General features: G+C 42.4%; 1 protein-coding gene across 6 annotated transcripts in view; it reads left to right on the plus strand.

The window, feature by feature from the left end:
• The window catches only part of ZEB2 (zinc finger E-box binding homeobox 2), a 114,784-nt gene that overhangs the window by 86,839 nt on the left and 2,945 nt on the right, over positions 1–25,000 (plus strand). For 4 of the 6 annotated variants that reach the window (XM_075152702.1, XM_075152705.1, XM_075152706.1 and 1 more), the window contains 6 exons: positions 1,799–1,870; positions 8,232–8,420; positions 9,119–9,333; positions 11,870–11,978; positions 12,852–14,821; positions 16,859–17,039. In XM_075152702.1, coding sequence (XP_075008803.1) covers positions 1,799–1,870; positions 8,232–8,420; positions 9,119–9,333; positions 11,870–11,978; positions 12,852–14,821; positions 16,859–17,039 — 2,736 coding nt within the window. The remainder of the gene's footprint in view (positions 1–1,798; positions 1,871–8,231; positions 8,421–9,118; positions 9,334–11,869; positions 11,979–12,851; positions 14,822–16,858; positions 17,040–25,000) is intronic. The other 2 variants (XM_075152704.1, XM_075152707.1) reach the window with 1 other exon arrangement.

Here is a 25,000-nt window from a genome sequence, read left to right on the forward strand (position 1 = left end):
AAAATGATCCTTAGAGAGGCAGAATGCCAGATCTGGGAAAAGAATCAAGGCTGGCTTGTCTGCTGTACAGTTTAAACAAATATTTTTCATCTGGTCTGCATATTCTATGCTTTTGTACAAATTTAGCATCTGTTTGTACCTGCATATTTTAACTTAAGAGCTTTCATTAATTTTTCTTTTTTTTTTAAGCTTCAAAGCCATAAACATGTATATTTATACCACAGTATTGTACGCTGGTTGTAAAGCTCTGAATTAAGTCATTCTGTGCTTTAGTTTTGATTAGAATGATACAATTAGAACCTGTTATTCTACCAACTAATTACTTGTAGACTGTGACATCTGAAGAATACTACAAGATTACAAATTTAGGAATGAACCCAGAATGTGCTCTGTTTATATTATTCCCCTATCTTCAGTCAAATCATTGTCATGGAAATGGATTAATACTGGGCCAGTTTCTGTCCTCATCAAAATCTTTCTCACAAAAAATGAGTAATAAGAATTTTAATGCTTCGTGTATCAATAAGATTTTAATAGCGGGCTTTGATCTTCTTGCCAGTCTATCACTTGATTGGCCGAGCAGCATCCATCTTCCTGAATCATCATCGACTCGTGTTTGTTTCTGGGAAATTCTTTCTTTTTCTCTTTTTTTTTTTTTTTGGTCGTTGTTAAACCATTTCTGGGTGTCTTTTGACATTTTATTTCTTACAAGCGCGGCTAAGTGAAAGATTAAAGCAGATTTTTCACTTAAATCTCAAATACTAAATTCTCTCACTTAAAAAAGAGAGGTTGTATGTTTTTGCATGTCTTCAAAAAAAAAGAAAAGCTGGCATTTAGGAGAAGTTGAAAAGGCGAGAAAGAAATGTTATGTATATTTATTTTTGCCTGCGAAAACCCTTTGGAGGGTTAAATCTTAACCAGGCTGGATGTGTGAATACCTGTTGCACATGAACTAACAAATTAGCAGCAAGAAACCAAGTTTGACAGGCACTCCGAGGCAGGCTGAAACATGGATGAAAATAAGCCTTCTCCCCAGTGATGGAGCTGCATCCAGCCTCTTCAAAATGCTATTTTAATGCACCCCAAACTCCCAGTTTCACGGAAAGTAAACCGATCCATGACAAATACAGAGTTAATAATTCTACACATATCATGCTCATTTGCATGTGAATTAACCCAGTTTATGACCATAAAGGCAGACTTTGCAAGTGCACAGAGAGTGCACAGAAGACGCAAACAAATCGTATGGGCAGAGAAGAACTGCCCACAGTTAAAAATTTGTCACATTTCTGCACCGCTTGGTATTAATACATGCTGCGCTTCAAATGAGGTTAAGATGACGATGACAGCTCAGAAGATCTGTGTGGCGATAGATAGAAATAGATACAAGAACTTCTTATATCTTCCTTTTGTATTTGCAGTTTCTTCCAGGTATAGATCTCACGGTGTCTGTTAACTGATTATTTCTTTTAAATATGGAAAAAAAAGAAGAAAAAAATCCCTTTTTATCACCCGACTGCTTATTAGATTTGATATTGGGAAAAGCCTTTCATTTACTCCCAACACATAGTTCTGTTTTCCACCACTCGCTGTCATGTTTAAAGTAAATAAGTTCTCGTCCATCCAGCACCGCTGAACTCATTCAGCTGCCAGAACAAAGCCATTGTATAGAGGTCCACAACAGCCCTTTTCTCTCCTTCCCTTAGCAGGATCTTCCCCGTTACTGCAGCGTGCTCCCTAGCTTTGTAAGCAATTCAATAACGTGCAAATGCTAAAAGTGTGCATGCTTGTTTCACAGAAGAAATGAAGGAAGATTATGACGCTATGGGGCCTGAAGCCACAATTCAGACCACGGGAAACAATGGTACAGGTAAGGTCTTGCATGATACGAGCATCGCTTTTCTTCTGTGTCACGTAGAATTAGCTGTGCATGAAGAGAAGAAGTGACAAAACAATTTCTTTCTTGTTTTCAGTTTAACAATTGGGAAACTTTTACATAATTTCCCTGGTTTTTTAAATTTTTTTCCCCAATTTGATCGCAAGGTGCAGCGACGAACTCATTCGGTGAGAGTCCTTGCTACCCCTCCCGTGCGCTGCAACGTTTCAGCCCTTAACTCCTTTTAACTGCACCCTTGTAAGCTAATAGTTTTCAGCAGCATGAGGAGATGTTTTCCCAGCGAGGGCGCATACAGTGTAGTTTAAAGTAGCTGGACCAAGATACGGTAGTCTTTTAATGAGAGAGACTGTACAAAGAGCTTGATAATGAGGATGGGGTGCACCCTTCTTGGCAACCACAGATTCGCATGGTGCACAGAGTAAGCTACTTCAGAGACTGAAAACATCTTTTCAGCAAGACACACATAAACCCCTTACATAGATACACAGACACACACACATTAAATGCATATTTATGAGATTATTATGTTTCTGGCTAATCTTCCCCCCCCTCCACTTTCCACATCTCTTTCTTTCCCCTCTTCTTAGAAATCAATACATTTTGTGGAACAAGAAAGGGGACAGAGATATTTAGCAGGCATCATCTCTGAGCCATCTCTTTTTTTTTCTGTAGCAGAGCAAAACAGCAAAAGGTTTCTGTTACTATTTTCTAATCCAAATGAATTCAGGGGTTTACCATGTTCTTTCCAAAGGCCACAGGGCCCCGCTCCATCCTCAGCAGAGCTGAACGCCATACATCACCCAATGTTTCTTTTGCATTTTGTCACAATTTGAGATGTTGCAGATAGCGCTGATTTACACGGTTAAAGGTAAGAGTTTTCTAGTATAAGTACATTTCTACGCATTCCATTATGAGATTTAGTTCATAGGTAATGCTCTCTACAAATATTACTGTAAAAGGTGGTACCTAAGTCTTGCAAGGATTTTATTACTCACACTTTCCTAATGTTGATAACACCCACATAAAACCCCAATGCTCTTATTAAGTAACACAAGAAATTTACTTTATAATTCTTGAGGGGGAAAATAATAGGAAAATAAAACCATGTCACTGCTTTTTTCATCCATTAGATTTATTATGCATGAAAGGAAGGTGGCACCGAGGCACAGTTTATCATTACATATACACTTAATGATGTTGCCATACAGATCTGGATACATATGTATTTTAAAAGCTTTTCTATTTCCAAGGGACGATAATAAAGTGACAAATTGTGCTTAGCATTTGGAGAAACAGAACTTTAAAAGACGTCTGATTCAGAAATAAGAGTTGATGGTTATCTGGATTACCATTACCAGAGCCTTTGAGGTCCCCTATCAGTCCGTGTGACTTCCTTTGCACATATTTTCCTTACCGTAACAGGCCTTGACTCTTTCATACTTGCAATGTGGTCTGCTCAAGGAGGAAGACTTCATGTCCTCTTAGCCCCTTCCCTTCCAGTATCTGATGGTCTCTTCTGCCTGCACGACTTTGGCTTCACGGCATCTCTCTGGGGGCAGGGTGCCGTCGAGCCCCCCACAGCCCTGCCGCTAACTCTGCGTGGGGTCCATGGGGTGCCCTGCCTCTTCTGAAACCAATTTTCTGAAGGAAAAGATAAGGGTTGCCCCTACCCAGCTTGGTGCACCGCAAACTCATGGTTCAAAGAGTGCTTTGCATTTAGGTGGTCTGCATTTCAAATGCAAAAGCTCCTCTGGATGTTGCACCTGGCAATTCCTTCCCCAAATGTCCTGTGCAAGAGTCCCAGCCTCTTCTTTACTCCGGCTATTTGCTGCAATGGGCGCCTTGCTCAAATAACCATTACGAGTGGTCTAGTGCTCTGCTAGTGTTTGATTCAAATCTTTTATCACTGAGGTGTTCAGAGCCACCTCCTTCAGTGGAGGCTGGTGCCTGGGTAGGTTGGGTAGAACATGTTTCTGTAATGGCTGCAGTCTCTGTAGACTCTTAAAAGCGATGTCAGATTATTTAGTCATATGAAATCATCTGATAAACTAAATGTCTTTGCCAGTCTTTTCACCTTGAGTGGAAGATGCCAGGTGACAGGAGCTGCAGTATCCTTCATGCTGAGTAAAAACTCCCCCGGTTTGCCTGTTGAGGTGCCTCAACCATTATTTGAGGAGGAAAGGCAAGAGGTCGGTCCCTGAGCCATTGGAGATCCTTCCTACCTATTCTGGGAAATGTTCAAAGTTTTCTTCTTCAGCCTCTCTATAGGCTTTGGGCCTGTCTTGAGTGTCTGGCCTCAATTTTTCCTTGCAGGTAGTAAGGGGATTTAATACTGATGTTTAATGAAAAAGCTGAGGTGAGGCTGAGACCCGACCCAATGAAAGAAGTTGGATCAGTGACTCCCATCTTCAGCGAAAGCCATACCGCAGTGACCTTCTGGTGTCGAAGAAAGCCATTTGGGTCTTCCTACAGATTAACATGGGCTCTTCCAGATGGACCAAGAAGGTTTCTCTCATTTAACGCCACGTGCCTCTCCCTCTTGACACCAGATCTTGTAGTGCTCCATGATCTGGGCTGAGCACAGAGATGGGAGATACAGCTTCAGACTCATTCACATACATCCAACCGGCAAAGTTGCTGTAGGTGCATGCAACAACTGTGGTGTATTTTTAGCATCAAATTCATTGCAGAATGTCATTAGTAGAGAAAGAAACCTAAAAGAAAAAGTCTCCATTATTAAATTATTGTGCTATTGTCAGAATGGCCACTTCCTAGTGGTACTTAAAAAAGAAATCTTGTTATCCATACATTAATCAGCTGCATTTTTAAAATGAGCCATGGAGGCTTTATAGTGGAAAAGCAAAAGTGACCATTAGAGTGAAAATTTTAGTCTTCGGTCCTGCTAAATTAATTTGTAAATATTTCTGAAATGGTTACTTGACAAAATGATGTTTTGCAGAAGGGGTTTTTAAATGTGAATGAATAAATTCCTATGGTTTATTTTATTGTACCTGTTACGGTTATTACAACTGGGATGTTTGCAGAAAACAGATTAACAAATTCCCTGTAAACAAACAGAAAAAAATGTTCCTGGTTTCGATTACTAACATCTGACAAGCTTCGAGTAAAGATCTCTTAATATAATTTAAAGAAGGGGGGAAAAAAACCTTTGGAGGGAGGAAAACAGAAGTAAAACTTGGCAGGTTGGAGGACAGGCCGTTTTCAGGCTGTAATCTGCCTGTACCAATGGAGGCCTCTCACTTCCTGGCTAATGAAGGCTGTGGTTTTATTAGCTTTGTTTGCGATTAAGGGCAGCTATCACCATCTCGCAGGACGAGTTCCCACACAAAATAACTGGTCTCCCAAGCTCCTTGAACCTCTCTCTCACTTTATCTTGAAAGGTCCTAAATGCCTCCAAAGATAGCTTTCCTTAATGCGTTTTATTTTTATGTGACACGGCCACATCAGCTTTTGGAGCTGAAAATATTTCTGCTCTCCAGGCTCCAATAATTAATTAAAAAAAGACTTATTTGGTGAGGTCATCCGCCGTAGATCTCGCTGAAATTCTTGCCTCGCAGGAGGGGATGTGCAATGTGTGTGCAGTGTTAGCCCACGAGGAATCCGGGAACATGACTTTCTGCATGGAAAACAAATTAGGGCACGGGGGGGGGAAGCAAGTCTTCGCCCCAGAATTCGAGAGAGAAACCTAATGGTTATCAGATGGGTCTTTTTAGTAACACTGGGTGAGCTTCCAGCCATGTCGGAATTGTCAGTAACGTCGCTGGTGAGAAACCAGATACACATGGTCACCTTTTGCTATTTATGTTAATCTGCAGTGTTGCAGCACTGGTTGTATTGTTTCAGTTAAGGATCTGTCAGCTTTTGCACTAAATCCCCTTGTTTTTAGGGGTTTAAAATGTAGACATAAACATTTGCTTTAGCTCCCGGATTGCATGCACAGACATAGAAGCTAAATAATCCAGAGAATTAGGAAGCCAAGGCCACTAATATCGCAACAGTCTTCCACAGCCTGTTGCGTCGGTCTCCAGATAGACTTGGGGGCCAAGAAGGAAGAACCTCATTTGGGTTTGAGTTTGGGACTGAAGGGCCTAATATTAACTCAGGCCTTGCTCTGTGGCTTGAATCCCCATTCTATAAATGCAGTTGCAAGCTCCAAAATGCCCCAGCCTGCCTGGAGGAGGAGAAGGACACATGCATGGAGCCATCCCCTGGAGCCGTCCCACCCTTTCCCTTCCTGCTCCCATATCTCCTCTCTGGAGAAAAGCTCTTTTTCCCTGCTTCACAGATTCCCTGAATCTGGCAAAAAATAAACTTGTTTTCCTTGAGTCTATTGCTAAGCCAAGCGAAGGAGAGGAGATGGGGTAACGTTACGCCAGAGGGTGGATGATCTTCCAACAGTTGGAAGATCTAGGCAGAGCAAGGGAATGAAAAGTCAGGTTTCCAACGTAAAAAGTAACACCTCAGCTTTGTTCTGATAAAAATGAAGTCAAAAACATAGTCTGATGCTCTTGTGCATAAGGTGTACTTCAGTAACCACCATTTTGTTCTATTTCTCTCACAGCAACAAAATGGAGGTAAGGTACTCGGTCTTGTTCTCCATACTCACACTCCCCTTCTCTAGAAGTTGCTTTTTTTGGGGGGAAAAAAGGAGATATTGTTTCTCATGCTAATAACAAATGATAACAGGAGCTACAGAAGGACCGAGGAAGGAGCTCTGTGGTGGTGTAGCGATTCCCTACAAAACCACCGCGACGGGAACAGAAGTTTCCCTCCAAAAAAGGGGTCCCGTGCCCTGTGCCATTTGGTCACTGTCACTAAAATACTGCAGAATGGTTGAGAAGCTGCTCAGCCTCTACGAAAAACAGGGCGTATTTGTCTCAGCCAGAGGATTTGATTTTATCGGCCAACGGGATGGGGTTTGCATGGACAAATATCTACTTTCATCGATGACGGCAAGATCAGCGCTTCAAACCAGGCGCTTTCAGGTTTCCCGTTGTGCCCCAGACAGAGGCCACGTCTGACTGCCAGAATCACCTTGCATTTTTGTAGGAAACTGAGGCAAAGCATTTACCCGTTTCTAAACACCAAGGAGCTGGTTAGTGTCTCATTTCCAGTGGTTACAAACCAGTATAACCCCCTAGGGCCGTAACTCCTTTGATTTCCATGAGTTTACTCCATATTGCTTGCTGGCGTCAGTGAGAGCAGAATCGTGCCATTTAATATTTTATTTTTACATGAACTGTAGAATAGTTTATGGCATTGCCTCATTTTCTTATTTCACCTAAGGAGAAATACATTAAAAATGTAATCAATCATAAGCCGTTCTTTTCATTTACGGTCAGTTGAAAACAAGTATCTTTAATTCCCTGCCACCAACTGTGTCTTCCAAAACTTGTTAATAAAAAAAAAAAAAAAAGAAAAAGAAAATAATCAGCTCCTTTTTTTGCCTGGTATAATTATATTAATATTTGTCTATAATGTCCCAGAGTTTTTAATGTCTTTTCTGTATGCAGTGTTCATACATGGAGGAGAAAAGCATATTTTTAGCAACAGGATGTTTTGTGGTTGAGCATATATTAAGTTTCATGGACATTGCATGGACAATAAAAAATTGGGTTTACATTTAAGGAAAAGAAGGAAAACTCTCGTACAGACTGTAAAAGTGGTTTTAGGCTTGGTATCCCTGTTATGGTCTAAAACATGTGGTTCTATTTGTAGAAATCTATGAAGCAATACTTTTTTAAAAACAGCCTATTCTCCCATTGTAAGTTAATTTTTCAGGGAGAAAAAAAGAACAAAGGGAAGATGTTGTGAGCAATTCTCTTCTCGTGCCTGCCACGGACGAGCCGCCCAAGGCAGGACCTGTCTTGGAGGAGAAGCGGTTGTGGGCTTTACTACCTGCACCTTACGTCTCCCACGAGGGGGGCTGTCTCAGGGTCTGGGGCAGTCCTGTAGGTCGAGCTGTGTTCACGCCAAAAGCCGTGGGTCCCTCAGGAGCCCCCTGAAGGTTCAGGTTCCATAGATGAAAGATTACCTGCATTACCCAAGCCTCATAAACTTCTCCCGCCGCCCTGTAGAGCCCGTGTTCCTGTTAATTTAACCGCCCGCCCTTACTTCCATCCACGCCGGTGGAAAGCCCGCATTAATTTTATTAGGAGCTGGAGCAAGACCGATGAGAGTGGGGATCCAGCTGCAGCCCCAGCCTCGTAGCTCCAGTACACCAGCTCCGCCTGTGCCTAACGATGCCGACCGACCCTAACTCTCGGGGAGGATGCGCTCAAACCCCCTTTCTTTTCCCCTTCTTTCATTTCAGTGAAGAACGCAAATTGCACGTCGGACTTTGAGGAATATTTTGCCAAAAGGAAAATGGAGGAAGGAGATGGGCATGCAGTCAGCATAGCGGAGTACCTGCAGCGCAGCGACACAGCCATTATTTACCCCGAAGCCCCCGAGGAACTGTCTCGCCTTGGCACTCCAGAGGCCAATGGGCAAGAAGAAAATGGTGAGGCTGTAATTCATTTTTAGCCAGTATCCTGACCTCGTGCAGCTGTTGCAATTATAAATGCACTACATGCCTGGGTGTTTACCTTAAAAATTGAAGAACAGCTGCAGCGGCATGGAATTTCATGAGCAAAGATTGGGGCTGTAATTTCAGTGTATTGTGATTTTTTAGTCAGCAAATTTGTATTATTTGGCGGGTGAAGTGAAGAGCTGAATTTAAACGGGAGAAAGGCTGCTGCTCTAGTTGGGAGTTTGGGAAGTTTTAATAGAGTTTTAATGCAGCTAAAGACGAGGCAGCCGACCCATCGCTCTCCGATGCCTTGATAAATAATTGGAGAAGCGTCGGTAGGAAGGATTCGGTCAATGGCATGAGGAACGTAATGAGCTGGGGCTGGAATGCAAATCGCCAATTGATCGGGAAAAGTATTTCTTAGTTTTCCAGCCAGCGAGGTCTGCGGGAGGAGCGATGCCCGTAATTAATTTCCTCGCGGGGTCCGGAGCGGGTCCTGCGAGTCTGCCGTGGGCGTGCGCGGGTGCCGGTGCCTCCCGCCGCCGGTTGGAAGCGCCGTCCCTCCCTCTCGGGCAGCAGATTGCAGCGATTCCTCTCATACCATCCCGGGCAATCAGCCCATGAGCTGCCATTGATTTGCTGACCTTTTGGCCTGCCTCTTTCCCCCCCGCCGCCGTCCTGGGGTGCAGACCTGCCACCTGGAACTCCAGATGCCTTCGCCCAACTGCTGACCTGCCCCTACTGCGACCGGGGCTACAAGCGCCTGACGTCCCTCAAGGAGCACATCAAGTACCGCCACGAGAAGAACGAGGAGAACTTCTCGTGCCCTCTCTGTAACTACACGTTTGCCTACCGCACCCAGCTCGAGCGGCATATGGTGACACACAAGCCAGGGACAGATCAGGTGGGGGGCTGGTTTTAAGTGATTTCTTTCTGTAATAACCCCTTAGAGAAACGATATTGCTTTGATTGGCAATCATTATTAATTTTTCATGGCATTTTGAAGATGCAGATCTTTTAATGGTAATAGCTTTAATTGAGGTCTAAATGATTTTTTGATGGTCTCTTCTAATATGATTTAATAGTCTTATGTTCACGATCGAATGAGTGTGTTAATTTCTAATTTAGAAATTTTATTTGCACTTTAACTTGACTTTAGTTTCGTTTTTATGTTCCTCAAAAAGTGAATGAAACTGTAGCATTTTAATTATACATTATTAAACATCTCAGCAATTTTAATTCCATTTTTCACCTAGTTTTACTTTGCAGTGTTGCAAATAGGAGCTCCTAGACATACTAAAAGATCCGCTAATATTTTTTCATTACTTTTTGAGTAACCTTTTCAATCACGTGAAATTATGCGTATTTTGTATAATCATTTGTTAAACATAATTACACATTTTTAGCATAACTCTTCCTACAGTACATATAGGCTATCATTTGTGATTGTGCCACTAACGCATGCATGCGCTAGAATTGCGGCATCGCTATCATTTGTATAGCCCAGCAGCGTATCTGCAATAAATCAAAGCAGTCTTTTCCTCGATGTGATGCCTGTAATATTATATCAGCGCTGCATTTAAGGAAATGCCGCGTATCTCAGACAGGTGACTGAGCTGCCCTAGTGCTCCTGGACAGGCTGGCGATAGACCTGCGCCACAAAACTCTTTACATGACAGCAGAAAAACTGCTCCTGTCCTCGCCGGAGAACTACTTCTGAAAACCCGTCTGATGGCGGGCTGTAATGGAAACTCAAATGGCGTGGTTAAAACTTAAATAAATAGACGTGTGCATTGTGTCAAATTATAAAGGCTTTATGCCGTGTTTATTTTTCTTAAAAACCTGAAAATCATCATCGGCTGTATTTCTCTTGGTAGGCTTTTCTCAGCATAAGGTAAATTTAGTTAGGCAAACACACATTTCCTAATCGCGCGATTTTTGCAATTAGCATTTTTAAGAGAACCATATCTTTTGCTTGATCTTAAATCAATATAAATGAATCTGGAGCGGTTTCTTCTATTCTTTCTTTCCCATGGCTTTTCCAGTAGACAAACACATTTTCACATGTGTATTTTTCCTAACCTGATCCACCATACGGTTCTTTCTTTTGCTTCGTATCGTTAAAAACACCGGGGGAAAAAAAAAAAACCACAAAAACCCGCCTAGATATTTATCCAACGTAACCGCCTGAAATTTCACATGCGAGAGCGCGCTGGTGCTGGCGCATTATGAATGGTAGCTTTGGTGTTGAAAAGTCCCCTCATTTGCTCATGGCATTTACAATTAGTAAATTAAAATGATTGTATCATATTAACAGTGGCACAACTAAAGTTTATAGTAGTCCTCGGAGGGCGATGGGGGGAGACAAAACAGCTGTTGCTGTTTGTTTATGCAACTCAGCAACATATGAGCGCGGGTCCCTCAATGGCGCGCGGCGGGCTGGGCTCTGCTTGATCTTTGAAGGTTGCTGCTGTTTGAACAAACCTCCCTGTGTCCCATGTAACACCATCTGTCTCGCCAGGAATGTGGGAAGAGGCAGCACACCCTTGCAGTTGTCACACCGTTTCGGCGCTGCCTTTTTCTTTTTTTTTTTTTTTTTCCCTTCTTCTTTTTTTCCCTTTTCCCCCCGCTCCCTCCTCCTTGCAATAGGCTTTTGTGTCGTGGCCGCCCGCAGAAGGCTGACCTCCTACCTTGAGCATCCAGAGCGGCTGGCTGCATTATGATTAATACTATTAATTTTTTTTAATTTTTTTTTTTTTTCTCTCCAAATTCAAAGTCACGGGGCTTTTCTTGCTTGTTGCAAAAAGGTCAGCTGCCTTTGATTATATCTTTATGCCATTTTTAACTTTCAACTTTCCCTCGCCCCTTAGAAGAGCACCCGGGGAAAACACGGCACGAAAGGTAGCTCAACTCTTCCCTGCTGCTCTGTGATTTTAAAAAACATTTCCCGCAGCAGCTCACGCTGAAGATGCAGTCTCTTCTGCTTGATAATGAATTAAATCTTACATGAAATGCCACTAACGACAGTGTTTCTGTCTTTCCTACACACGCAGTAAACAGAATTTTTAAACAAGTGGAGTCCCACATGTTCAGAATCTGCTAGGAATATTAAGAGCCACAAATCTTCCTATAAAACAGTTTCTTTCATCGTAAGATACCTTAAAGCAACACATTTCTGATGAGAGACTTAGGAAATAATTCTAAAGCAAATATCGAATGCTCATGTGAAAGTACTTTCTCATTTGTTTCGGTTTACTGCCAACATTTTGATTTTTATTGCAACACTGATGAGACAAATAAATGTACATGCAGACCTTTTGGTCCGCTTGATAAATTCAGAGCCACATTAATTTTGTTTTTGTTTTTTAAGCTAGAAATTCATGGTTTCTCTTGCATAAAATTCATGTCGGTATCTTTTTTGTTTTTTTTTCCCCTCCTAGCACCAAATGCTGACCCAAGGAGCAGGCAATCGCAAGTTCAAATGCACTGAGTGTGGCAAGGCCTTCAAATATAAACACCATCTGAAGGAACACCTGCGAATTCACAGTGGTGAGTAGCAGAGGTGCTGGTGTGCTCATTTGCATTCTGTTTAATTAGCTGAGTTTTAAAGACTGCTTAAAATTTACACAGTTCTGCTTCTGGCTTCTCGGAGCTACTAAGGTATTTCATAAGTGATATCTGAGTCATCCTCATTTATCATGCTGTTAATACCACGGTCTCGCTGAAAGATTTGGAAATAGTAACTCTTCCTGCTAATAATATAAATTGTTCGTTCGGCAGTTGGAGTTGAGAAGCATTCGCTCATTTCTGTGCAGTCGGACCCTGAAGAGTCCATTATATTTTCCATAACAAAAAGTCCCCCCAAGTGAAATACAGCTCATATTCTCAGAGAAGGAGTAAGCGCAAAGCCTCTCATATTGAATGGCTTGTGCATTTTGTCTCTCATGCTTGACGCAGCACTCGGCACACGAAATGCCACCGGGCTCTGTCCAGGCACAAACCTCCATCAATGCTGATGTGGAGGTCCTAACATCAGTCCCTTATACCGTGCTCATTTCCAGTGAAAATTCTTTTTTTTGGAAGAAAGAAAAAGAAGAAAGAAACCAAATTTGAACAGTCTGGATTTGATTTGACTCCCTTCACCACAGGGTACTTACCTGTGACTTGCAATGGTCAGTCTGGAGCCAATCTCACACCTTGGCGGCTGTTGCCAGCTGGAGAACGTGGGTCCAAACTGACCTCAAGACCCGTAGAAAGAGGAGGGTAAAGCAGTGGTGGTGTGTGGCCATATTCATAGAATTAATATTTTCCCCACTATTAATCAGTGGATACACAGAACGATCAGTTGGGTATCAAATGCTATCGCTTGCAATTATAGCAGCAACAATGATAATTAACATTTGGTTTTAATTATCATTTTAGGTGAAAAACCATATGAGTGTCCAAACTGCAAGAAACGTTTCTCCCATTCTGGCTCCTACAGTTCGCACATCAGCAGCAAGAAGTGTATTGGTTTAATCTCTGTAAATGGCAGAATGAGAAACAATATCAAGACGGGTTCTTCTCCTAATTCTGTATCTTCCTCTCCTACTAATTCAGCCATTACACAGCTGAGAAACAAGCTGGAGAATGGCAAACCACTTAGTATGTCTGAACAAACAGGCCTACTGAAAATTAAAACAGAACCACTAGATTTCAATGAATATAAGGTTCTTATGGCCTCACATGGGTTTAGTGCAACTAGTCCTTTTATGAATGGTGGACTTGGAGCAACCAGCCCCTTAGGAGTCCATGCTTCTGCTCAAAGTCCAATGCAGCACTTAGGTGTAGGGATGGAAGCACCATTGCTTGGGTTTCCTGCGGTAGGCAGTAATTTAAGCGAGGTGCAGAAGGTCCTACAGATTGTGGACAACACGGTTTCCAGGCAGAAAATGGACTGCAAGGCTGAAGAGATCTCCAAGTTGAAGGTTTACCATATGAAGGATTCATGCTCTCAAGCCGAGGAACAAGGAGTTACCTCCCCCAATATTCCCCCCGTGGGTCTTCCAGTAGTAAGTCATAATGGTGCCACTAAAAGTATTATTGACTATACATTAGAGAAAGTCAATGAAGCCAAAGCTTGCCTCCAGAGCTTAACCACAGACTCGAGGAGGCAGCTCAATAACATTAAAAAAGAGAAGCTGCGAACCCTAATAGACCTGGTAACTGAAGACAAGATGATAGAGAACCATAACGTATCCACTCCATTTTCATGCCAGTTCTGTAAAGAAAGCTTTCCTGGTCCCATTCCGTTGCATCAGCATGAGCGTTACCTGTGCAAAATGAACGAAGAAATCAAGGCAGTCCTTCAGCCTCACGAGAACATGGTTCCCAACAAACCTGGAGTGTTTGATAAGCAAACCCTCTTGCTGTCATCAGTACTTTCTGAGAAAGGAATGACTAGCCCCATCAACCCATACAAGGACCACATGTCTGTACTTAAAGCATATTATGCTATGAATATGGAACCCAACTCTGATGAACTACTGAAAATTTCCATTGCTGTTGGCCTTCCTCAGGAATTTGTGAAGGAATGGTTTGAACAAAGAAAAGTCTACCAGTATTCAAGTTCCAGGTCACCATCACTGGAAAGGGCCAGTGCCAAGGTGGCGCTGGCTGCCACCAACAACACTCCCACTAAAGACTCTTTGTCAGCCAGATCTCCAATAAAGCCTGTGGACTCTATAACTTCACCATCTATAGCTGAACTCCATAACAGTGTTACTAATTGTGATACTCCTCTCAGGCTAACAAAACCTCCTCATTTTACCAATATTAAACCAGTTGATAAATTGGACCACTCTAGGAGCAATACTCCTTCTCCTTTAAATCTTTCTTCCACATCTTCTAAAAACTCCCACAGTAGTTCTTACACTCCAAACAGTTTCTCTTCTGAGGAGCTTCAGGCTGAGCCTTTGGACTTGTCTTTACCAAAACAAATGAAGGAACCCAAAAGTATTATAGCCACAAAGAACAAAACAAAATCTAATAGTGTAAATTTAGAACACAACAGTGTTTCTTCATCATCTGAAAACTCAGATGAGCCACTGAACTTGACTTTTATCAAGAAAGAGTTTTCTAATTCAAATAATCTGGATAAAAGCACTAACCCAGTATTTGGTATGAACCCATTTAGTGCCAAACCTTTATACACAACACTTCCACCACAGAGCGCATTTCCCCCAGCCACTTTTATGCCACCAGTCCAGACCAGTATTCCTGGGCTGCGACCATACCCAGGACTAGATCAGATGAGCTTCCTACCACATATGGCCTATACTTACCCAACTGGAGCAGCTACTTTTGCTGATATGCAGCAAAGGAGAAAGTATCAGCGGAAACAAGGATTTCAGGTAAATTATTGTAACCGTTTTCTTTTGAAAGGCTAGAATTTAGTATTTTGTGATATGTCCTCTTACAGAAGAAAAAGCCCAAAGTTATATTCAGCGTTTCCAAAAAAAATTAGCAGGGTTGATTTTAGGCTGAACTTGTAAAAATGCAGTGGGGTAGGAAAACAAATTGCAATTACCTTAGGAGTACCTCTGCTTGGATTCAGAAGCAGTATCAATACCTTCGAATAGGCATAAGGCTTATGTTTTTATTCTGTTGAGAGCTCAGTCATTCCTTACGAGAATTGTGTGTAAATAGTAATAACGTTCATGAAAAATCCCATCCTGCAATAAAATAAGAAAAAAAGGAAACTTTGTAGGGAGACTGATTGCTGAGGGGTTCCCCTCACAGTGGGGAAACTACATTTCACCATGGGGAAAGAGAGCGGTGGGAGGCCTCTTGGGAATCACCCCCACATTTGGACGCAAAGCCATAGCCCTCTAAGCAGAGGTCCATATGGCCTCGTAGCAGCTCTATCCCATTGAAAGTCCACAAAGCTTCCTTCTCCGTGTTTTTTGGAGGATTGCTTGCGCACCGTGCATGGGAAAGGCGTTCTCTCTTCTCAAGAACGTCTGGGGGATGAGAAAAGTTGACGAATATTTTCACCACAGCCCCTTCCTTCAAGCCCACCTACTGCCCTTCCCAGACTACCAGCCCTCTAATTCCCACCAGTTATCTGGAAGAGCTTCGAAAAAAACCAGAGATTAAATGAAATTATTTGGAGAGGTAGCAGCTAGGGCCCTTAATCGCAGACGAAGTCTTTCCGTGGACACGTAATCTGGGTCAGCACTTCTTCGTGCCTGGGTACAACCATTAATCCTTTTCTCAGGTCATTCCAGAGTCAATACACGAGTAGCAAAGGATTTCACCGCTTGCATGCCTATAGCAAAGAGCTGCTCTGCAGAAGTCACGTACTTTTATAGCTTTTTGTTGGGTGTATTCAGATATAATGTACAGAGTTTAGTTAAATGAGATTAACTGATTATAGATTAATAATTTTTTTTTACATTTGTGCATGTTCCCCTATGTCCTATTATGGTCCATTAGTAATTTTACTGACTAGTAAATGTTTTATAGTTTCAAATGTGAAAATCAGGTATGGTTTTACATTACAGGCTGTAATCCCTCTTTGCACAATAGGAGCATAAATAGCACTGCACCTCCATAACAGCTGTTCCACTATTCCGATTTACAGTACATCTGCCCTCTTTGTAAATGTATTTAAGCCTATTTAATCTTCTCTAATATTAATTAGTGCAAACCTAGTTTAAGAAAACTGAACTGTGTGATAGCAAATGGGAATGTATGTTATCATGCAAGTTTGCACTCTCTTTGGATCAAGACAAAATAAATATCAAGAAATTTAATAATTTACTGATCCACATTCATTATTGCTTAATGCTGAAGGCTGTTTTAACATAGATAGAACATTGATAAAAAGTGTTATTAATATTCCCTATTTCAAATTACAAAATTAAATATAAAAATATAGCTTGAGGCCTTTAGTCGGGAGACATACATTTAAATGGATTGCATAATAATAACATTTGTACCTAAATATAAAATTCAATTAAAACCTTTCTACCCATACAGAATATATCCAAGTTTCAGTGTTTTGAAAGGAATGATCTCTTAGCTGTTGCTTACACTTACCCCTGTAAAATATTATAATGCCTTTTGCTGTCCATGAAGAGCCTCCCTTTTGCATTTTCTGCTCCTTGAAAATATTTAGTGCCAATATGATAAATACTGTCCGCTTGCGTTAATCATATTATTGCAGAGGGCTCAAAGACAGAAAGTTGGTTCGAGGCATAGAAGCAGAGGCTCCTTATTATTTCCATAGTTCCCAGCAGCTGTAGTTTCATTACCAACGGGTTCCTAAGCTAAGAGGGACCACCATCCTAAGCAGACATGATTTTAACTTTTCTGGGGTGGTTGGTTCCTCCATGGGAAGGAGCGGTGGTGGAAGCGGGTGTCGCTGACGGGTGGTTCCCTCGCAGGGAGAATTGCTTGATGGAACCCCAGACTACATGTCCGGCCTCGACGACATGACGGATTCCGACTCCTGTCTGTCCCGAAAGAAGATCAAGAAGACGGAAAGTGGCATGTACGCGTGTGACTTATGTGACAAGACATTCCAGAAGAGCAGTTCCCTGCTGCGACACAAATACGAGCACACAGGTAGGGCGGCCGCGCGCGCCGAGGGGAGGGTTGAGGTCCATGCTCCGCTCTTCACAGCCTTTAACAAGAACACTTGTGCAACGAACGGTTTGGCAGGCTTTCAACAGGGAAGAAATAATCTCTTTTGCTCGGTTCAACTTATTTTTTCATTTTTTTTAACGGCTATTGCTTGGCCAAGGACTGTTGGATGTGATGGGGTGAATCTCGGCAGGTGCTACGCGAGACGTCATGCTGAGCGCGGCGGCAATTGTGGCACTCAGCATCTTGCAGGACAAGCCCTCTTCAAATAAGGCAGGCACTAGCACTCAGAAAGAACTGCAACTTGGTCAACACGAAGTCTGGCGCGGGAAGGAAGAGGGACAGTGTATTTCTCGTTTCTTAGACACTATCTGACCCTGCACCATTCAATCCAATAGAAAAACTTCCACTGACGTTAGCAGCGTGAGAGCAGGCTCTGGCCGAGTTATCTCAAAGTAAACAGCTCTCGGGGGTTGCTCTCGCCGTGATTTTGCACACCAGCAGGGCAGGCAGGTTGTACTTCACTTTTTTACTTCTCAGTTAATGCCCGGGGAAGGTTTCCTTCTTTCCCGAGTAGGAACTGATTTTTGTCTAGTTCAAGGAAGCTTGCCAAAGCTCACCGCAGATTGCCAGCTCAAAAAATATTTTGGTTTGAAAAAGACCCTCCATCACACCTATGCTGGCGGTGGTTCCCCTTGCAGGCAGTGCTCCCTCGCCCGCTGTCAGCAGGACAGGCGTGAGCCCGGAGGTGGAGAGCTCTCCGAGGGGGACGCACCGGCTCAGCATGTTCCAGTTAGGGGAAAGCGGGACCGGAGCTCCCCAAATGATAGAGATATCAAGTTATGTTAGACAAAGGGAATGTGAATTATCATGTGAATTATTGTGCAGCAGGACATAAACCAAACTCCAGCTTCCTAGAGTTAGAAAAAGCTTACTCAGGAGGAAACTTTCCTTAACTTTGAAAGCTGAGTCCCGCTTCAGGAAATGAAGCAAGTCACATCATCCTTCAATCTCACCATGTGACGGTAAAAAACTTATGCTTCTCTATTAATACATCTTCCAGGCCGCACATAACCATTTGGCATTTCACATATGAAAAATTACAATTCAGAAGTGGACGGGACCTTTAAAAAAAAATTCTTTACTTTGTTATTTTTCCTTCTTATACTTTTCTTCCAAATTTTAAGCTAATCCCACACAGGAAAATAAAAAAGGAAGTTAAAATACATGTGGGATTAGGAAAGAAAATTAAAAGCAACATTTTGGACTAGATCAGCTAGTTCATTGGTGGAATGTGCTTCCCACTACATTATTCAGATCAAATTGTTTATTCAGTAGAAGAAGCTTTGAAGGCTTTACGTCCCTGCACCTTTCCTCTCCTGAATGATTTTATTACAGCCATCTGCAAACATTATGGTTTACTACACTACTACCGTAAAGCTCTTATGTTAGAACTGGCCTTCATATATATCGGGATCTGGACATATGGTTGAATCCCATAAAGTTGGTAGTCCATAAGGTCGACAGACATATGGTTGAAAGGCTGAAAATTTGACAAGCTGAAATGTGTGCAATCACCTTGATTTGCAAAATAAACTGCATTTGTAAAAGCAAAAATATGTTCTGGTCCTTAAGTAGCACGGGAACCTACTGCCTCGAAAAATACCACACAGCGGCGGCGCAGGGACTTTTCTTCTTCTTCTTTGCTCTGTCCCTTTCGGCTTCTCAACTCTACGTCCGTCAATTTTATGGGACTCAGCCTTATGATCCAGAACATGTATCTGGTGTCATATTTAATACGTTAGAACATCATCAAGCTCGAGCGTGGCATTTAGAGACAGGAAGGATGGTCTTGCGGCAAAGGCACGAGGCTGAGGCGGAGCGCGCCGCGCTCTTTTCTGCCTTGCCACAGAATTCCTCTGCGAATTCCAGCAAATTGCTTCGTCTTTCTCTCACCTTCGCCCATCTTTGAAATAGAGGGAAATGATACCAGCTCGCCTCTCCTGGGTGTTGTAAATCTTAATTCATGCAGGCTGAAATCCTGCAATGGAAGTCGCTGTATAAAGTGTGAAGTATTATTAAGGATGCTTTTGCTTTTATGGAGCTCCCATGCGTCACGCTAACATTAGGTAGAGGTGGTTGGGAGCTCTGAAGACCTTGGCGGGGCTAGCCTCCATAACTCATTCACCTTCAGGAGGCACACTGCACTGGGACTTTGGCTAATGGCTTAGCATGCATCGTAAGTGAATTTCAAATTAATTTGATAGTTTTTGGAAAATGCTTGTAATTGCATTAATAGCATAGGTGCAAAATTGCAGTCTGTGTTCAGTGGAAGGAACCAAATTGAAAGTAAAGACATCTTCTGCATTTGGGGTCATTGTAAGAGTAGGCCCAGATTTTTCAATCAACTTTTTGAAACCTAAAAAAGAGAAAAAGCTTCTTTTCTGAGTGTGTTGCTGTTTTCTGACCAGCTGATCACGATCCGTTCTTACTTCATTAAAAACATATTTTAGGAGGAATTGGAACACTTCCTGTCTTTCCTGGAGAAGCACAAATAGTGGATGTTGTTTATACTGATGTCCTTTTTCCTATGTCAAAAAATCTACGTGCTTTTTTAGGTCTTTTTTCTGATATTTGAACAATCAGATTTTTCTTTGTCACCACTTATGATCCACATACCTATTGCAACCAATGCTAGAACAGGGGTTAAGAGTCAGACAGAGGCCACGTTCCTGCTTTGCAGCCCCTAAAGATTTACCCCAGAGAAATTATTTGCAGCAAAAAGTAACGTTGACATGTAGAACTACATGAGCGGCCTTAATCATGTGCAACACCAACTCCTGTAAAGGAGAAAACAGGAACGTCGGAGGTATTGTGGCGGAGCTGAGTTTCCCTGCCAGGGCAAGAAGAAGAATGGGATTTGGCTGGTTCTTTGTGTCAACCCAAGAACTTTTGATGCGGCCACAGATCAAGGAGCTCTCTATGATCACCTCTGTACGCTGTGCCTGCCACAGCTTGAGCACAGTAGAAAAAGGGGCCCATAACTTTTAATTTATGCCGTAGTAGCAGTATTTTGCAATAGCTTCTAGATTCACGTGGCAAAGGAAAATTGATTGTGTGATTGCAATGAGTGAATTGCATTGGCTCTGGCTGAACTGAAATTTAATGTAGAAGCCACTGCTTGCTGCAGGACCAAATTCTGCCAAGTTAATCGTGGGATGCCATTTAATTTTAAGAGAAGTTATGTGTCCATTTCAGAGTTTGAACTTTATAAGATTCTATTTCTTTAAAACCAGAGGATGCAGCACTGTAATTAGGGTGCAGAGCATGGCAGGTAGCCCAGGAATTCAGTGCTCACTTTATTTTCCTGTGGAGTCTTATGAACCCATCCTAACTTTGGTCAGGCTGAAATTAGTTGAGCAGATACTGCTTCATTTGCATGCATCTCATCTCAGATTTCTCCAAGACACTTAGCACAAGATTCAAGACACTTTCCTTACTAAAGGCGAAGAAGATGATTGCCTTCATGGCAAAGAATTGGTGCTGTTTGGCGAACAAAAAAATCATTGCAGATAAGGAGGGAAAGCAATACTGCTCAAGGAAGTGAGCAGGAGAGCAAACAGAATGGAGCACCTAGGAAAAAGAGAAATATCCTGGCTCCTGGATAGCAATACAGCCCCCGCTTTGTCATCAACGCTGCGTTGGGCTGATTCAGGAGTAAGGTGAAGATTAGCGTTTGTTCTGCCATCATCAATGCCCGTGTCTGCTACACACCAGCTTTATCGTAGCTTCACAAGGAAACTTGCAGCGTGCCTGCTCTGCAACAAAAGCTGGAAACAGTTTTTCAGAATCCTACCTAGAAATTTTAAATCCTTTCATTGTTGTTCTATATTACATGATATTCTATTTTATTACTTGTGTGGGCTGTCGAGGGCCTCATAGCTGTGCTAGTGCTTTCATCCTTTCCTTTTCCATTGTATATTTTATTAAGACCTCTTTTTTATTTTTGTAGCTTTCATGCTGATGCAAGCACTAGTTTTATTTCCAGATTGATTCTGTAAACTAAATATTGTTCTTGAGCCTGGTAGCAAATCAGCTCTCTCTGGCTAGTATTTTGAATTCCCAGCTCAGGAGTTTTCTTTATTTAGAGCTTGATTCATAAAAAATTTACATGCTATTTAAAGGTTATTTTTTCTTGCTTTACTCTGATACCAGTTTAGAATTCCCCGTTTTACACTCAAATAAAGAGAAAAAAAAAAAAAAAGGATATATTCAGTGCTTGTGAAATTTGTTCTGTAGACAAGGTCTCCTATTCAAAACGGAACAGGTGCAGCTTGGGCAATTATATATAAATTGCATTTATCTTGCACCTTTGACCGTTTCGCTATGCTCTGGCCGCTAATCCATCTCCATTGGGACTACATCTAACATCCAAACCCTCAAGCAGCTTCAAAAGAACTGCCTTTAAAAAATAAAAACAAACTGTCACAAAAATGTTTCCTTCTTTCCTCCAAAGAGAGGGATTTCTGTTTGGCCCCCTCCCATAGAAAAAAGACCCACTTGCCTTAGGCAAAGGATGGGTGATATTTAGTCTGGGACCAGTGACAGCTTATGATCTGATGTCTTATGACTTTTATACCACTGTAAATGGGAAACGCACAGCTTTTCAGTCAAAGACTTTTAGCCTGGGAAGATTCAGAGATACTTCGAGATTTTTGCTGTTGTTTTGTTTTAACAGAAATGCAATTTTAGAGACTTTGAAAACAGATTAGTTATAATTTCCCCTCTGTAAATTGAGCGTGAGCCCCGGTGGGTACCTCTTTTTGCAGGTGGTGGAATAAAAAAAAGCCCAAACATTTCCTTTAGGTATTTGAAAGAGATTTATCATTTAGTTTCACTGCAAAATGTGGCATCTACGTCAGGCATCCACCTGATGACACACAAGCGTTTCGTGAGCCCTCCTGTGAGCTGCCTTGGGTACTTCTCTCCTAGCTTCATCCCCCATGGAGGACACAGGTCATCTCAGATGAAACTGGGTAAAACCTGTAGGTGGGATGGTCAAATCTGCTTCCTTTCGACCCATCTCTACTCCACTGATGTTATGACACTGCATGACGAGGCTTTTACTGTGTGTTAGCTAAATAGCTGATAAAGCAGCCAGGACTACCTACAACTGGAGGTTCTCCCCATCCACTTACAATTGGAGGTTCTCCCCATCCTGCTACAGTGGTAGGTTCTCCCCATCCACCTACAGTTGTAGGTTCTCCCCATCCACCTACAACTGTAGATTTCTTCCCATCCCCAGTGTAAAATACCTTACTTCAGCTTTATTTTATGGCCTACTAATGCATTGTAGGGATTAAGCACTTCTTTTAAATGGCTGAAATACTGGGTTTTGCACATGGGGGAAAAAAAAATTCTTCCGCAAATGTTCGGAAACCCGATACATTTTAAAACATATTTCAATTAGTGTTGTAACAGCTGCAGGCTGCGCGCTGCTAAGGTATGTTGTGTGGTGCCTGAACAAAGAACTTTGCTCAAGCTGTCATGTTCCCTCAGATCAAAACTGAGTCCTTGATATGGATGTGGTAGACTAAATAACTCTAGTATAGCCTTTTTAGTAATACTATAAATTAATATGAAAATACAAAGTATTTTAATCTTCTCGTTTCTAAATTAATTTATAAAATATGGATGATTCCCTGCCAGGCTACCCCTCTGCTGGCTGGGGGGAGGCCCCAGGTAGGAGGAGCAGGAGGTGCAGCGTTGACCGAACGTTGCATGCAAGGGATGAGGAAAGCAGGCAAAGACTGAGGGACGAGCCCATCACCCAGCCTTGGGGAAGGGCAGGTGGAGGCAAGCCTGGATGAGAAGCAGTGGAGGTGGTTGACTTCTCTTTGAGGAGAGGAAAAGTGCTGGGCAACTGGACGGAGCACAGCTTGAAGAGGAGGGAAATGTGGGGTGAGAAGGGTGTAGTGGGCATCAAATGTAGTAGGAAATTTGAAGTAACGGAGAAGGAGCGGCGTTGTGGAGAAGAGGAACAAGACAAGGGTTGGGCTTGTCGATGTTAGGGAAAAGTAAGTCAGAGGGAAGGACTGAGCGTGGGTGGAAGCTCAGTGAGGAGAAGGACACAAAAAAAGGTGCCAAGGAAAAGCAGAAGGTCTATGAGGAACAAAAGAGGAACAAAATTAGCAACTATGGAGATACTAGCAAAGGGACAGTAGCGTGTTGCTCTGGGTGGGCTCAGCAGGACAGCTGGGGTGAGGCAGGGATGCAGGCAGGCGTATCTGGTGCATCCAGCTGGGTGGCTGGTAGCGCTGGGAAAGCTCCCACCTCACCCGTGAGGGTTTTCTTCTGGCAGTGCTGGGGATTGAGGAGTGCTTAGGTCAAGAGTGCTTTGGGACTTTAAGCTAATTTGAGTAAGTGACTTGACTGTGCTAAAATCTCCCCAGCTAAGACTGTGGGATCTCCCCATCGTGGCAGAACTTGTGCTCCGAATTGCAGGTAGCTGCCTCTTGGCTCTGGATTTCATTGGCACCCCCAGGTCAAGGCTGGAGGTTCAAAGCCAAAGTACGTGTACAGCTCAAAGCCCCGAGTTTTCTTCAGGCTTGACTTTTAACAAGTTAAATTGGCAGAAATGCATATTTAGAAAACAGAGCATAAAAGCAAACCTGCTATAATTCAATAAATCAAGCTTGAATTTTCAATTTTACTGTAAAGAGAAATAAAGAAAAAAAAACCACCCTGTATGTGTGCAAGCTTAGGAAACTCTCATACAAAGAAATGTAGTTTGAGTCCCAATTTCCAGGCATCCACTAATTTCCTTGTCACTTGGGTTATTCTATCTGTGGTTTCTCCTGTATTTTCCTTCCTGCCAGATCTCCCCTTCATTTCATAACATACAATTTTTGGCTTCCTTGAGCATTCGTTAATCACACCTTATTAAATGTGAACTTTCACAGTGGGACTTGAAGGTAGCTGTGACTAGATCGGGCAAAAAAAATGTAGCATATTGCTTGGTATTTGTTCTTAGCAACTTTGCTATGGAAGTGAAATTTCTTTTTATGCCTGACTTTCCCTGCTCTTGAGTCCCGGCAGCGGCTGCAAGGGAAAAGAAAGCAGGTCTGGTTCATAAAGGAACAACTGGAAGTCGAGATCTTTCAGTGGTCTGAAAACACTTTTTTTTCCCTTCCATGCCAGTGCTGCCAGTGATGGTCTCCCATCTTCCCAACCCTTCGGTCTCAGCTGGGGTTTTCTCGCCTACCCTCCACTGTACTCTTCCTCTCCCTGCTCCTGCTTCTTTAGGAATTAGCAAAATACCACAGTCTTACAACTGACAGGATGGGAGGGCTCTGTTGTGAAGTTTATTCCTGTTCTGGTCACACGCCACATTAGCTAAGTATGATAAATACGCCCGAGGAATTGGGCCAGTTCACTAATAAGTTCCCAACGATCTGCTCTAGCAATAAGACATGCAAAGCAGGGCTCCGTATTTCGGGTACCATATACCAGCATTTTTATATGCGTAAAAATAGCATGAAATATAAAATAATGACCAACTGGCACTGTATCCGCCTGCATGGTTGCCCCACTCTGGAGCACTCAGTTGAATGACACTAAGATTATAATTTGACATTTCAAAAATGAAAAAAATCTGGCTGAAGGTACTAATGTTTGATTTTATTTTTTGCCTTCTGCAATCTAAGTTTGGTGATCGGTCTTCACTAATTCCAATCTTTGCACCATATGTTATGTCTGGATATCTCACGGTTGCATCATGCTTTGCTGAGTTTTGTCGTGTGGCATCATGCTGACAAGTATTTTTTGTCAGCTCTATTTTGGAATTAAGCTTTCAGTATGGCAGTTCTGGAAGGTGTTGAAGGCATTCCTGTGCTATTTGTGGCCTGGGATCAACCAGATGTGTTTAGGCTTGGCACTGGTTT

The sequence above is a fragment of the Calonectris borealis genome, chromosome 6 (assembly GCF_964195595.1).
Source record: "Calonectris borealis chromosome 6, bCalBor7.hap1.2, whole genome shotgun sequence".
In the NCBI taxonomy this organism is placed as follows: Eukaryota; Metazoa; Chordata; class Aves; order Procellariiformes; family Procellariidae; genus Calonectris; species Calonectris borealis.